Source organism: Armigeres subalbatus, chromosome 1, assembly GCF_024139115.2.
Source record: "Armigeres subalbatus isolate Guangzhou_Male chromosome 1, GZ_Asu_2, whole genome shotgun sequence".
Classification (NCBI taxonomy): domain Eukaryota; kingdom Metazoa; phylum Arthropoda; class Insecta; order Diptera; family Culicidae; genus Armigeres; species Armigeres subalbatus.
The window spans coordinates 124,098,471-124,111,958 of NC_085139.1; the positions used below are offsets into that span (position 1 = coordinate 124,098,471).

General features: G+C 39.2%; 1 protein-coding gene across 4 annotated transcripts in view; it reads left to right on the plus strand.

Annotated features, from left to right (window-relative positions):
• Positions 1-2,359: 2,359 nt before the first annotated feature.
• Positions 2,360-13,488, plus strand: part of LOC134205089 (headcase protein) — a 288,226-nt gene continuing 277,097 nt past the window's right edge. Inside the window, exons 1-2 of one of the 4 annotated variants that reach the window (XM_062680003.1) lie at positions 2,360-2,487; positions 2,934-4,447. In XM_062680003.1, the coding sequence (XP_062535987.1) occupies positions 3,486-4,447 (962 nt within the window). In that variant the 5' untranslated portion in view covers positions 2,360-2,487; positions 2,934-3,485. Of the gene's footprint in view, positions 4,448-13,488 lie in introns of all 4 variants that reach the window. The other 3 variants (XM_062680001.1, XM_062680002.1, XM_062679999.1) reach the window with 3 other exon arrangements.

Genomic DNA, 13,488 nt, shown 5'->3' on the forward strand with positions numbered 1-13,488 from the left:
CCTGCGCGTTAATGGAATGAATGGCCTAGCAGGAGATTATCGACTAGCGAGCATGGGTCATTAGAAGATATCTAAACCTATCTTTAAAGTCCCTGTAGTGTTTTTATCCTGACCAGACGTTGTCCTCCAGATGCACGGAGATGTAGAGATTTAGGAGCGGTGCTAAGAATCATCCACAGGAACTTATTTTAAACCCTTTTAAATTTAAGGTGATGGGTTTATCGCAGAGCTCTCTCAGACCGGCATGTCGTATTCGATTGCGGAGACTACAATCTGGTTGTAGAAAACTTATTTCTCAGGGATAGTCGAAACCTTCGGATGATCAGTAGGTACAGCAGTTTCAACAAAACGGGGCTATGCACAACAGTATGCCTCACCGTGAAAATCGCTTGCAATTATTCAAAAACATGATATACTGTTTTTGCATCATACGACAATACTTTACCTAATTAAAGTGAATAGTGCACTAAATTACCACACATAAATTTGCTCATAAAAACAACGAAAAATTGCATCGTCCTCGAAAAGTTGCGACCACTAATAATAGCAGCAATTTTCTCCAGAAAACCACACTCCCTCATACCAAAAACCATCATCACGGAAAAAGGAAGCGAAACTCTCGCCCACTCACTGCCACCACCCGCCGATCCTGCACCGCTACGCGCCCGTTCGGGAAAACTTGAGGAAGAAAGCATTTTCGTTCTTCCTCTATGGGCACCGCAAACTGCAAACAAGAGAGATAGAGGGAGAGAGTGTGCCGGCTTCAGCACTCAACATAGCCGGCATGCATATACACGATGACGAAGTGCAGGGGATTCGCTCTCTTCATTCTTCGAATTCAGTGTCAATGCCGGTTGGCTTCCGCGTGTAGTGGTCGAGTAGCTCACTACTGCTCGCATTGGTATAAATTGCAGCACGCGAACGAATGGTGCGAGTGTGTGCACGACGGATCGAATGAATCGAGTGAATCGACCTGCCGGCTATGTATGCATTGACGTTTAGTTGCGATGACTAGCTAGCGAGCGAACGTTCACACGCGGTCACCCACTCCAGCTCACCAGCCAGCCAGCGCCGTCGCCCAGTTAGGGTGGTGGTACTCGCTCGCGTGAAGCAGCACTTCTTTCGGCAGCGGTTTTCAAACGTTCCGGTTAGGGATGCATTTCGGTAAACCATCTGAAATGTATTCCCGATCGGATAGTTAAGCTTGCCAAGTTGATATTTGCAAAGTTTTGGTAAGAAACGTGCATAAACGTGCGATTCGCGATTCGCGACGAAACCAGCAAATTCTTGTCTAGCGCCCATGCTAACTACAAACAGACAGTTTGCTAAAAGTATCGATCGAAGCATAGTAGAATATTTCGACGTGGATTCTAAGTAGTTAGTAAGCATTATAGTTTAGAAAGTAACGGCCACATCACTTTTCAGAGTGATTCAAGATTCAACCGATTCCTTTCATCTTGTTTTTATTTCTTCCTGTGACTTTTGTGGAGACGTAGAGGTAAACACGGCCATCAAACAGCAAAATTAACAAATTAATATTTCTTCCATCTTTTTAACTGATTTTAAATACATGGCCGGCATCGATGTTGATCATTTCAGTTCATAAGTAACTGCAACTTGTACAGAGAGAATGTTTGATCAATCCCAGTCATCCATTTAATTTTCACTTATTGTGGTCAAACACAGAGTACCAATCATAGGCATACCAATAATAGACTCATGTATTTGGATAAAACTGTAATATGCACCGGTGCCCCAAGTACAATTTGAGAACGTCTGTTCCATCGAGAGCGAGAGCACTCTGCATCCAAACAGCGTCAAAGACGTAAAGCTATATCTAGCCATAATGCTATATACCCGACCGGCATCGATTGTGGCGCGTTTAGTTACGTTTTCGCTTTTCACCGAGCTAGAACAACCATCGCCTCTGTTATCTTCTTCGCAGCGAGCGTGAGGAACGTGTGTGATGAGAGTTTAGGGCAGAATCGTCGACGTCGCGACGTATACGTTTGAACGAAACCGAGAAGTCTCAGCGGTAGCGCCGTGTTCACGCGCGTGAGAGTCACCCATCCATCGACGCCGTTTGTCGTCGAGCAGTGAGAGTGCTTCTTCTGTATGGTGTAGAACATTTTGACACTGCCACTACGAGTTACGATTGCGACGGCTACGGCAAGTGAGTGAGAGTGTCGTCCACTGGCCGATGAGGGAAGAAGAGTGTCGTCCTTCCGTCCCGTACGCGCGCTGTGCTCCTGCTGGAAAACCGCGCGCTTCCCCTTTTCACACAGGCCGGTCAGGAAGAAGGTTTTCGCATCACACTACGTAGCAGGGAGTCGACAGGCTCGAGTCGAGTTTCGCTTTTGGCAGTGTGTTTTGTGGCGCTGTACAGGAAGGAAGTGTGTGCTGGCGCAGTAACGCGCGCGACAGAGTATCAAGGCAAAAAGCAAGAGTCTTCAAACGCAAGCATTCGAGCAAGTAGCAGAACTGAAAGTGAAAATAGGCCTGTCTGGGTCCAACCTCCCTCCGGTGTTGAACATATAGCTATATACTTGTGTCTGACGATATCGAGGCCTACCCGTGCACCGCACTTGTAGCAGCCGTCGAACCGCGCCGCTAAGAATAGGCCTTTTTGTCCAAGTTCTAAGAATTGTTGGGCTTCGTTTTGTTTTCGCACGGTCGTGAATGAAGTTATGCGTAGTATTTTCGTTCTTGTTTCCGTGAACCCACAGTGGAAGAATAACTTAGAATATTTCGGACGTCACGTAAGCGAAGCAATTTTTTGCATCGATAAAACTTAAAAATAGATTCTCCGGATTTTTGTGATCGATGACAAGGAAGAAAAGTGAAGAAAAACAAATGCCAAAGTCCGACACCTCAGTGATAACGATTTTTCACGTTTTCCTATCGTTTTGTGCTGTGTATTCGTGAGCTCTCAGGGATCTTCTCTGCGCTGAGTAACGAACGCCAACGAAGACGAATACAAGTCCCACCAGAAAAGGGCACGAAAATAGCGAGAGTGCTGGAGAATATTGGCTGCTTTTGCAGGATTTTTTTATTCGACACGGTGGAGTGGGAAATTCGTACGGCGAACGAAGAGGAAAAACTAGGGCAAGTGTACTTGAACTACGAAAGGAATGTTTTTGATCCGCGACATCGGAACAGCAGGATGAAGAGTTGTAATTCCGAAACCTGTGCTAGTAACTGACAATAAAATAGGACCATAAGCTTCAAGAAAAGTGTGAGACAGTGACTAGAAAAGTATAAACTTACAGTCGTGCAGAAGAAAGAGAAGAAGGGCAGTGATGAACCGTGAAATTCGTCACCACTGAACTAGAGAAAAAGTGCGTGCGTTTAGGAAGTCACGTTCGACCAGTTTTAATTTTGACCTTCATCCTTCCTTCTGATTTATCGAGTGTCCCATTCGAGGGACCTCCCCAGCCGCGAAAATAGATACCCTAGCGTTACATTCGTATCACCCGCTGCTCCTTATGGCGCCTCGCCGAGGAACCGTAGGCCCGGCGACGGACCTGTTTGGGACTCTCGGGGGCGGTGATTCCGATCACGGATTCGAGAGCTCCCAGTCGATAGATGGGTCCGGCAGCGAGGGTGCCCACATGACACGATGTTGCGTTCCCATTGGCGACTGCTTCAAATCATCGCCGGTCGATTACGGTTCCATCAATTTGGAAGATTTGAGAGATTGCGTTCGCGTTATCTGCAACAATGACAATTGCAGCGCCGGACAGTACATGCATCGCGAATGCTTCGACCACTGGGAAGAAGGTGTCCTGAACTACCTCAAATCGATCGGGCGTGCTCGGTCCTGGTCCGATAAGCAGCGACAGCAAAATCTGTGGACCAAGAAAGGATACGACCTGGTGTTTAAAGCTTGCTCCTGCAAGTGCGGACGTGGTCATCTCCGCAAGGATCTGGACTGGATCCCACCAACCTCGCTGTTCCAGTCCCGCATGGACGATGAATCCGCTAAGAAAAAGAAGAAGAAAAACCGCCAGAATCAGAAACCTATCCTAGCCATCTCCACCAGTCCGTCGAGCCACTCCAGCAGCTCGTCCAACAGCCCGAACGCCGGAACCACCGGAACCAACACGGGAGCGACTCTGTTGAGCACCCTCAAACTGGCGGACCACTTTGCCACCTCGCTGATTCTGAACACCAACAGCGGTGGAACCACCGGTCACGGTGGTGCGGGCCACGGACATGGAACCGGCAACCGGCAGCGGACCAATTCCCTGTCGTCGTCCAGCAACGGATCCAGCACGCCACCGGCCAGTTCCACGACGTCCGGCGGTGGCAGCGAGTGCCAGAGCATTTCGCCGGTGCACAGCGGGCTCGGGCTGAGCGGTTGTTCGGTGGCGGTCACAGCCGCTGCGCTGGCCAAGCTGCCGCTGACGCCGAAAACCAAGGTGGAAATCTACTCGGAACGCGTGAGGTAAGTGCGGTGATTTTTCTTTGTTTTGGTTCGTCGGTTTGTGCTTCCAATGTGAAAGTGCGTGACTGTGTTTAGAAATTCCTGTTGGATTTTTTTACTTCGCTTATGCGATGAGGCGTGGTTTCGGGAAATAATTATGGAAAATAGTATTGCACTCAAGACAAGTGTAAAAAATTAAAGAGATGTTTTGGTATGATTTTTTTCTTCAAATCAACAGATTTTAAAATTTGACAAACGAGTGTTTTAAATGTTACCCAACACTGATTCTTACTCAATGTATTATCTAATGCTACATTTTTTTTAAATAGCAATCAAAATTTCAAAAAATATTTTATTTTTACTTATTAGGAAAAAAATATTTTAATTTTCTCAGAATGTAAGTGTGTACATAAAATTTGTGCGTTCTATACAGAAAAACTAGAACGGATAACATATAGCGATCAATAGTGATGTTCTGGGCAATAATTTAAAAATGGAGATGTGATTAAAAAAATAACTGAGCAAATTTAATATTGTTGAAAAGTACCCAGGATTTTTTATGCTTTTTTACTTAGAAATATGACTGTTTTGTAGAATTGCTACAAAATACGTGTAGTTTTTTTTACCAATATTTGCTGTATATATTTTTGGAAAAGTCAAAACAATTTTCTAATCAGCAATTAATTGAGCATGAATAAAATAAAACCATTTCGAATTCAAGTTGTTGGTGACACGTTACCTTTTTTCAAGGATCGAATTAAGTTAAAATATTGAATTCACAAAAAAAAAAAATTAAAAAAAATCGCCGGTCAGAATATCGAAAGCTTAAATTCCTATTTTCATAGAATGAAGCAACAATGTGAGTTATTTAGTTTGTTTACGTCAGGCCTGCGCGGTCCGCATCAGGATCTGGTGTATTTTTTGCGGGCCACGAAGCATTTTGGGAAAAAAATAGACATTCCTCAAAATATGTCTTTATAAATTAAATCAACAAAAGATTGGGCATCTAATTGTAAACACGATTTTCAAGCATTTTTCTAGTGGTCGCAATCAATCAAATAAATTTAATAGAAAATTACCAATTTCCGCCAGGGCCAATTTTTTGAAAAAAAAAAAAAAACGAAATCGTTCCAGAAAATAATCTGTGATACGCAATTGGTCCATTTGTGGTGAAATTTGGGGCAAAATCCAACTCGCTCCACACTTTCTGATTCTGATTGAAAATAAAATAGAAATTTAACAATTCAAATTGAAATCTAATTGCGAGAATCTGGCGATTTATTCAGATCCTTCCATCGAACAACCAGTAAAGAAAATGAGATTTAAGGTCAACAAATCTTCTCACGAATCAAATCTGTTATTCTTCCTGGCGAACCTCCAAGAAATTCTTCTTATAAATTATTTCAAAATTCTATTCTAATTCTATTCTATTCAAATTCGGTCTGAAATTTCTTCGGAAATCTGGTCTAAGTTTCAATCGACAAACTGTCAGGAATCTCACAAAAGTTTGAATCAAACAATTCCGTTTACAACAATTCTATTTTTTTTCTTTCGTTGAAATAAGGATTCCGATCTGAGATTGAAGGTTCTTGCACGATTCTCGTCTGATATTATCTGTTCAATTTGGTTTGAATTCCTTTTTAAAAATAATCCAGGAGTCATGAGAGAAAACATTAAACCGAATTAAATTCTAGAAATCTACTTGATATTATTAGGGATAGAAGCAATTTCGATCAGGATGCTATTCTGATATTAGTTTAAAAATCTGGTCTAGTAATTGAAAATGGAGGCAATAAAAATGATACGGACCATCTTTGACTGGAGAGTACATGAAATATTGTTTGAATATTTCAGTAACCGTTAAACGTCGGTACGGAGAATAAATCAAATAAAAAAAAATCCTTTCTTAGTTACCGTTAAATTTATTTCATGGAAAGAGTGGGTTTATACCAATTAGATTGAATAATACGAAACGAAAACAATGATTGTGACTTAGTACATAATTCTGAATATTGTTTATGATTTCATCGAGGATATAATGACTATAACTTACTCTTTAATAGCTTTCTAAAAGATCTGTTATCGGCATCTGGGAGTTGAAAATGCAATTTCAAATGGTTGTCGCGATTTAGTGATTGATAAATGCCCACAATTTTTTTCTGGTGCTAAATTCTTCAAAAACTTTTGTATAAGAACGATCTTTTATTACCAGTGAATATTAGATCTGAGTAGGTTCTGAACAGCCGTACTGAGAACGCAAGTGAGCAAAATAACTAGAATTCTTACAAACTGTTCAGCCGTCCAACAAATTGTTAATCTTCCGCAAGTAAGATATAGTTTTAAATAAAACTCAGATAAATTATTCTTACGCAAAATCCATATAAACACTTGATTGTTTGTCCGATACACTACACATAATTGACACTTTGATCGCAAAACGAACTCCTAAATTAATTCTAATTTTTAAATGTAACGTGTAGAATACCCTCAGTTACTCAGTTGCAAGAATTCGAAAATCAATATTCCATCAATGAGAAATCAAAATATCGTACACATTAGACTATTAAATGATGAAAAAAATTCGAAACTAAGTCGCATTACAACTCTCAATGCCAAATGGAACCGAAACCTATTCAGCTTATGAAGCATAGTTCAACTGCGATTGAACTAATGGTTGGATTCCAATGAATAAACAAACTTAATACCCATATTGTTATATTCATGGGGTTGTTGTCAGCGACTTCGCCATTTGTCGCCGGTTTTCAGCGACTTCGCCAAAAGTAAACCATGGAATAAAATTAACAAATATTTAAAAAAAATGCTCTGCAGCCCAGCAAACGCTTTAAATTGGAACCCATTCACTTTTGCTTTTACGTTTCCAAATCTGAATACACACATTGATTAGCGGAAGATTATTGAAATTGTAACTAGTAGTACCATTTTTAAGATACGTTAGAAATATTTTACAGTTTTGCGAAATATTTTACAAATATTGCGACTTTTCCATAGAACTCATATTTTTTGACGCCTCCAACTTTTTTTTGGAAGAAAACCTAAAAGACCAAAAATGGGCTCCAATAACATTTGCCCGGATTTTGACCTGATGTTGGTCAGTTTTCCAGGTCAGTTCACGCTGCAGCTATTTTTCCATGATAAGTTTTCCAGTTTTAAAATGATGAGTTCATTTGGATTAATTAGAAAAGTGACCCTTAAGTAAGTAAAAGAATCGATTGAGACAATAAAACGGGATGATTTTTTTGAAGGGAAAGGCCATTTGGGTCAAATTCACGAAACTTTTGTACGGATAACTCGAAAGGGTTTTTCCCTGATCCAAAAAAATAATAAATGATCTACTGATTAAAAATCCGTAGGAGCACCCGAAATTTTACAGTTTTTCCAGAGTTTTTACTTCAGCGCACGTAGTTCGGATCTCGAACTACAAATCCAGAAGTAAACAATAAACATTTGAAACACCACTCAAAAATGTCAAAAAACCGTTTCGTCACGGGGTGCATTGTACATTGAGTTTCGGTTTTACGCTGTTTTACGCTGTTATTTGTCTATAATATTTTTTAATGTTGTTAATCGTAAAAATGAAATGAATAAGCAGAAATGAAATAAAACACAGTAAATGCATAAAAAAAATCAAAAACATTTAGCCTTTTTTTTACTTTTTTGGCTATATCTTTCATTTAGGACTTGCTTTTTTATTGGCCTCAGTCGCTTTCAGTTTTGCGACAAAATTTGTGTAATTAACTAAAAAAAATGGGTTGGAGCATTCCATACACATTTTCCCTACACTGAACCAAGATTCAGTCTCATATCGACTGATATTTCATTCGCTCTTCCCCATTAACAAACATTACACACGTGGATGACGGATGATGATCATTTAATTACATGAGATGGTCGGGGTTCAGCGAAACCGCACCAAGCGCTTTTTTGACTGACTTGTGTTATTTTGTTCGAAGAATGAAAACCGAAAGTAACCGAAAATATCAATTCATTCATACAGTTGTTGTTGGATATTTGTGATCAATTCGATCTGCTACACGAAAAATTGTGCTAGAAAATGGGTAATTTTTCATTGGCGCTTGGTGCGATTTGGCTGAACTCCGATCAGATGGCAGACGGCATGAGCGAATCATCCAACTATCGAATGATTTTCAAATGGAAATTGGATAACATGAAAGATCATTTTCCAAGAAATCTCAAACAATATGGCTTCAATCAATATTAGTTTCATACAAATTTAAGTTTATATTCGGATGATGAATCATTTTTGTTGTTAAATGGCAATTTATTCTTATATAAATCAATTAATTAAGTAATGGCCACCCATTCCATACCTAATCAATGGGTAATTTATATTGTATGAAAATGATGCGTTATGGTCTGAAGCACTTCCGAAGTTGGGGAAATGTGAAAAACGTACACGAAAGCAAACTTTTCAAAACTTTGAGAAGGTACACGCTGCAGTGAAATTGGTATAGCGGAATTGAGCTGGGAACTATTTGAGATTCGCATATCCATACCGACGGTATGTAGGTCGGATTGACCGGCCACTCAGAAAAACGGAGTGGCCTATTCCTTCCCGTAATCTCAGGAATTATGTTTTGTTGTCGTCAAGTGAACATTTCACCCTACGAGTCTCCTATATATAAAAATGAGTTTGCATTTCCTTTGAGGCAATGTAACTCACGAACGGGCTGGCCGATTTGCAAGAATTACTCATCAATCGAATCGTTTTGGGCTCTTCTGTGTTTATGTATATGAAAAAAATATAACATTTTGCTGGTAAAGTTGAACAAATGTAAAAATATTATATTCGAACCATTAAGATTGAACTGAAATCGATCTAGAATACGATTAACGATTGGCAGTTAGATCGAAATAAAAAAAAACAACCCAAGAGAGATTTGGCTGGTTTGTCTAGTTCGCAATAATTCTTGTTTTAATACATGATTACTAATTTCCAACTCGAATGCTGAAAAAACTGCAGCAATACCAAATTGGGGAGTCTTATAGCGTAGTTGGCTACACGTTCGTCTGATAAGCGAAAGGTCATGAGTTCGATTCCCAGCCCCTTCACCAAGCCATTGTCAGTCGCCGGTGGTGCAGCCCAAAAGATGGCATCTTGGCGAATGCATCTTACCGATATGACTGTCCGATAACGATTGACAAAACTGACTGCCAACGCGCCAATTGGATTCACGATATGGGTATATGGACTCACAATGAGAATGATAACAATGACGAATGTCCACAAATAGATTCTGTGTGAATTCTTCTTTAAAGCAGAATACCACAGTAGATCACGGCATAGTAGCGGGTAAGGAACACAGAGTGCCTACAAAATAAACAAACAAAAAATTAAAAAATAACCAAATTTAAAAGTTTCTTACAATATAATAACGGCCTTAAATATTTAATTTAAATTATGTCCGACTGGACTCCGAAAAGTCAAGAGGGGGGATAATAAAAAATAAATATTAAAATGGAAAAAATCAATAAAACTCCTCGGATTTGTTAAAGAATGTTTTGAAAATCCTCAAAATCATCCAAAATTTTTGTTGTTGCCCCCTAAAAATATAATTTTTGGGCAAAAAAATCCGAAGGGGGGAGACATTATTGTTTTTAAATATTTGTATCGGCCTAACATCTGCTTAAAAATAAAATTTTCTGGAAAAAAAAATCATTTCCAGAAAAAGCCGATTTTCCGAAAATAGCATTTTCCAGAATATGACATTTATCTGAAAATGGCATTTCCCCTAAAACATTTCCCTGAAAAGGGTCGTACACCAATTACGTAAGCACATAAGGGAGGGGGGGCTGCCATTTTCTCACGCTCCATATAAATAAGAAATGATTTGAATGGGAAAAATCTTACATGGGGGAGAGGGTCTTAAAAACCTAAAAAATTGCTTACGTAATTAGTGTACGGTCCCAAAGTATCGTTCCAAAAAGAAACGTTTTCCGGAAAATAACATTTATTAAATAATGTTCTTTCCTGAAAATAACTTTTGCCCAAGAATAACATTTCCCCCATTTTTTTCAAAAATATATTTTTTCCTAAAATAATATCTCCCAAAAATATCATTTCCCAACGAAAATAACTTTTTCAGAACATTCCAAATTTTTTTCGATTTTTTCATAGGGTCAACTTAATATTTCAATAAATCCAAAGGCCACAAACTACCAAAAACAACAGGGCAAAAAGCTATCACAGCGTACTTTATTCCTTTCTCTGAACGATTTGGTTAGGAGTATTGCGCCCCGTTTAAGATCCCTTCGAAGGTGATTTCACATGCAAAACAGAGACTGATGTATTCCATCCGTCGGCATTGAATCGTTTATTCACGACACGACTCTAGGAAGACGACTTCAGCACACCTGGATTCAATCCAACTATGACAAAACCCAGATTAGAGGCAGTTATGTCTAGTATTTCGATTTGGAGAAAAAATAACGATCGCCCTTACTGTATGGTTGAACACATTTGCAGTAGATTAAGAAGCAGAGCCATGACGTAATTTCACTGCTTTTGTCGAAACCTTTACTAAACACCCTTTTTTATATTTAACGAAATAAACTAACATTCTACATTTTTGTTATCTAACATAAGATTTAAATTATAAATAGCAGGACGTTCAAGGAAGCTTGTACTTCGAGTAGTCTCTGACTATCAACAGCATTAGGCCAAGGGGGTTTCCTTAACCGTGCGGTAGGACGCGCGGCTACAACGCAAGACCATGCTGAGCGTGGCTGGGTTCGATTCCCGGTGTCGGTCTAGGCAATTTTCGGATTGGAAATTGTCTCGACTTTCCTGGTCATAAAAGTACCATCGCCTCATGATATACGAATGCAAAAATGGTAACCTAGCTTAGAAAGCTCGCAGTTAATAACTGTGGAAGTGCTTAATGAACACTAAGCTGCGAGGCAGCTCTGTCCCAGTGTGGGGATGTAATGCCAATAAGAAGAAGAAAAAGAAGAAGAAGAAGAAGGCCAAGGGGGTTCGTCTAGGGTACCAATCTTCCAGGGCACCGACATTCCAAATTACGACTCCTAGTTGATACAAAGTAGTTGAAATGTAAACTTATTTGATATAGAAGGCATGAGCTGGGTGACATTTGTAGGAGGAGAAATGGATTTATGACTGGAAAGTCCGTATTTTCTTGTTTGCATAAAGTAGTTCATTTTTGAAATATGAATACAAAATATAGAAAAACGGATACGAAAAATTGACTTATGTTATGGATGAGTTTGTATAATTGTTAATGCATCTGTGAAGTTAATGGAAAATTATGGTTTGCAATATTCCATTATTTTTAATCACTTTCCATCACCCCTATATGCTTTGAAATAGAACTTCTTTCTTCTTCTCAAATGAAGTATTATAACTTTGAATTTCGCTTAATAGAAGCTTCTACAATCGTACCAATACGGATTAAGAATAATCCATCTCGGGATTATTTCTGCCAGAGGCTTAGATACACTGTTTTGTTAAGTTGAGTGACCTGAATCGCCATCGGAATCAGGAGAGCCACATGGTGAAGTAAGGAACCGAATGTTTTGACAGCTCGTGCTATTTGTGTTGCCACTAAATCCAAAATTTTCAAATACCTTCTTGAATATGAGACTTTGTTTGCTCAAGATAACTCAAAATATCTCCATAATAGGCATCTGTACTTTGTAGTCGATTCGTTATTAACTGAACCCCAAGCTAATAAAATTGTTCTATTTTTTTCACAGTGTAAATCGTAATTTCAGCGCCCCTTAGGCGTCTTTCGAATTCTTCAGGACTGACATTCCGAAAATTTTGTACATTTTAAGAATTGGTAACGTATTTAGAAGCGAATTTTTGAATCTCTTTTTGATACTGCATCATTAGATTTGACAGACAGACTTCACTTTTGAAAACATTGACCGTTTTTTAAAGAAGTGATCACACCCACCATTGCCTTATTCCGGGCAAACGCCTTTTTTGAATGAAGGGATCAAACCCCCCTTTGCGATATTTCGGGAAAACGCCTGCATTTCAAAAAGGAACCACATGCAGCATTGTCTTATTCCGAGAAAACGCCTATTCTCAAAAAAGGGATCAATCTCACCAACGCCTTTTTCCGGCTAATGGCTTAATGCCAACTGCCAGCTTCCCTCGGGAGTATGCCATTTTCAAAGAAATATCATATTCGGGGTAATGTATTTCCGTATTCCAAATGAGCCTCCCAACCTTTCTATAATTGTTTCCTTTCGGTAGAGAAGCCTAGCAGCACGCATTTCTACATAAGTTACTGTAACTCAAATGTGACCGGATTTATAAACAATCCAGTTTCTGTAACCATTTTCGTCTGATTTGTGCTGCTCAGAAACACATGTTTTAAAATTTGGTTGAAATCGACCCATGTGTAAAAAAGTTATACAAAACTGTTTACTTCATTCCTTTTGTGACACTTCCACCCAGTCTAATATCGGCTTGCTTAGACAGAGAATATTTGTTCCAAATTTGATTAAACTCGGTCAAGGGATTCAGGGTTACACTAATTTGACTGAACTTAGATCACTACTGAACATTTCACATTTCAGAAAGAAACGATCTTTGCGTATGTGCCATCCAATATTGCTGTTCCAGAGAAAGCTTTCCCTTTTCCGGTTCAATTTATAAACTAAGGCAGCTGTCACTTCATACATTTTTTCTCTCGTTTCACATGGCATACTTCGATGACAACACCAAATATCTGGTTTTTGTTTCAGTGTTTCAAAGATTTTCAAACCTGCGGAAGAACTTTACGGAATCCGCGAAATCTAAATCGAAATCTAAAAAGCGCAAGAGGTGGAGCCTACGGAAACATCCTGCGGTTGCAGTAAAGTTGCAATAATGTTGCAAAATACTACAGTGGAAAAAATAAAATAAAAAATATAATACCGGATTCGATTTATGGATCTTATGATTGATAGTCCTTCACTCTACCACAGCATCATTCAACACTTCGAGAAGACTGCATGTTGACTCACCATAAAACCATACGATTATGAAGTTTTGCACTCGGGTTTTTTGTAAC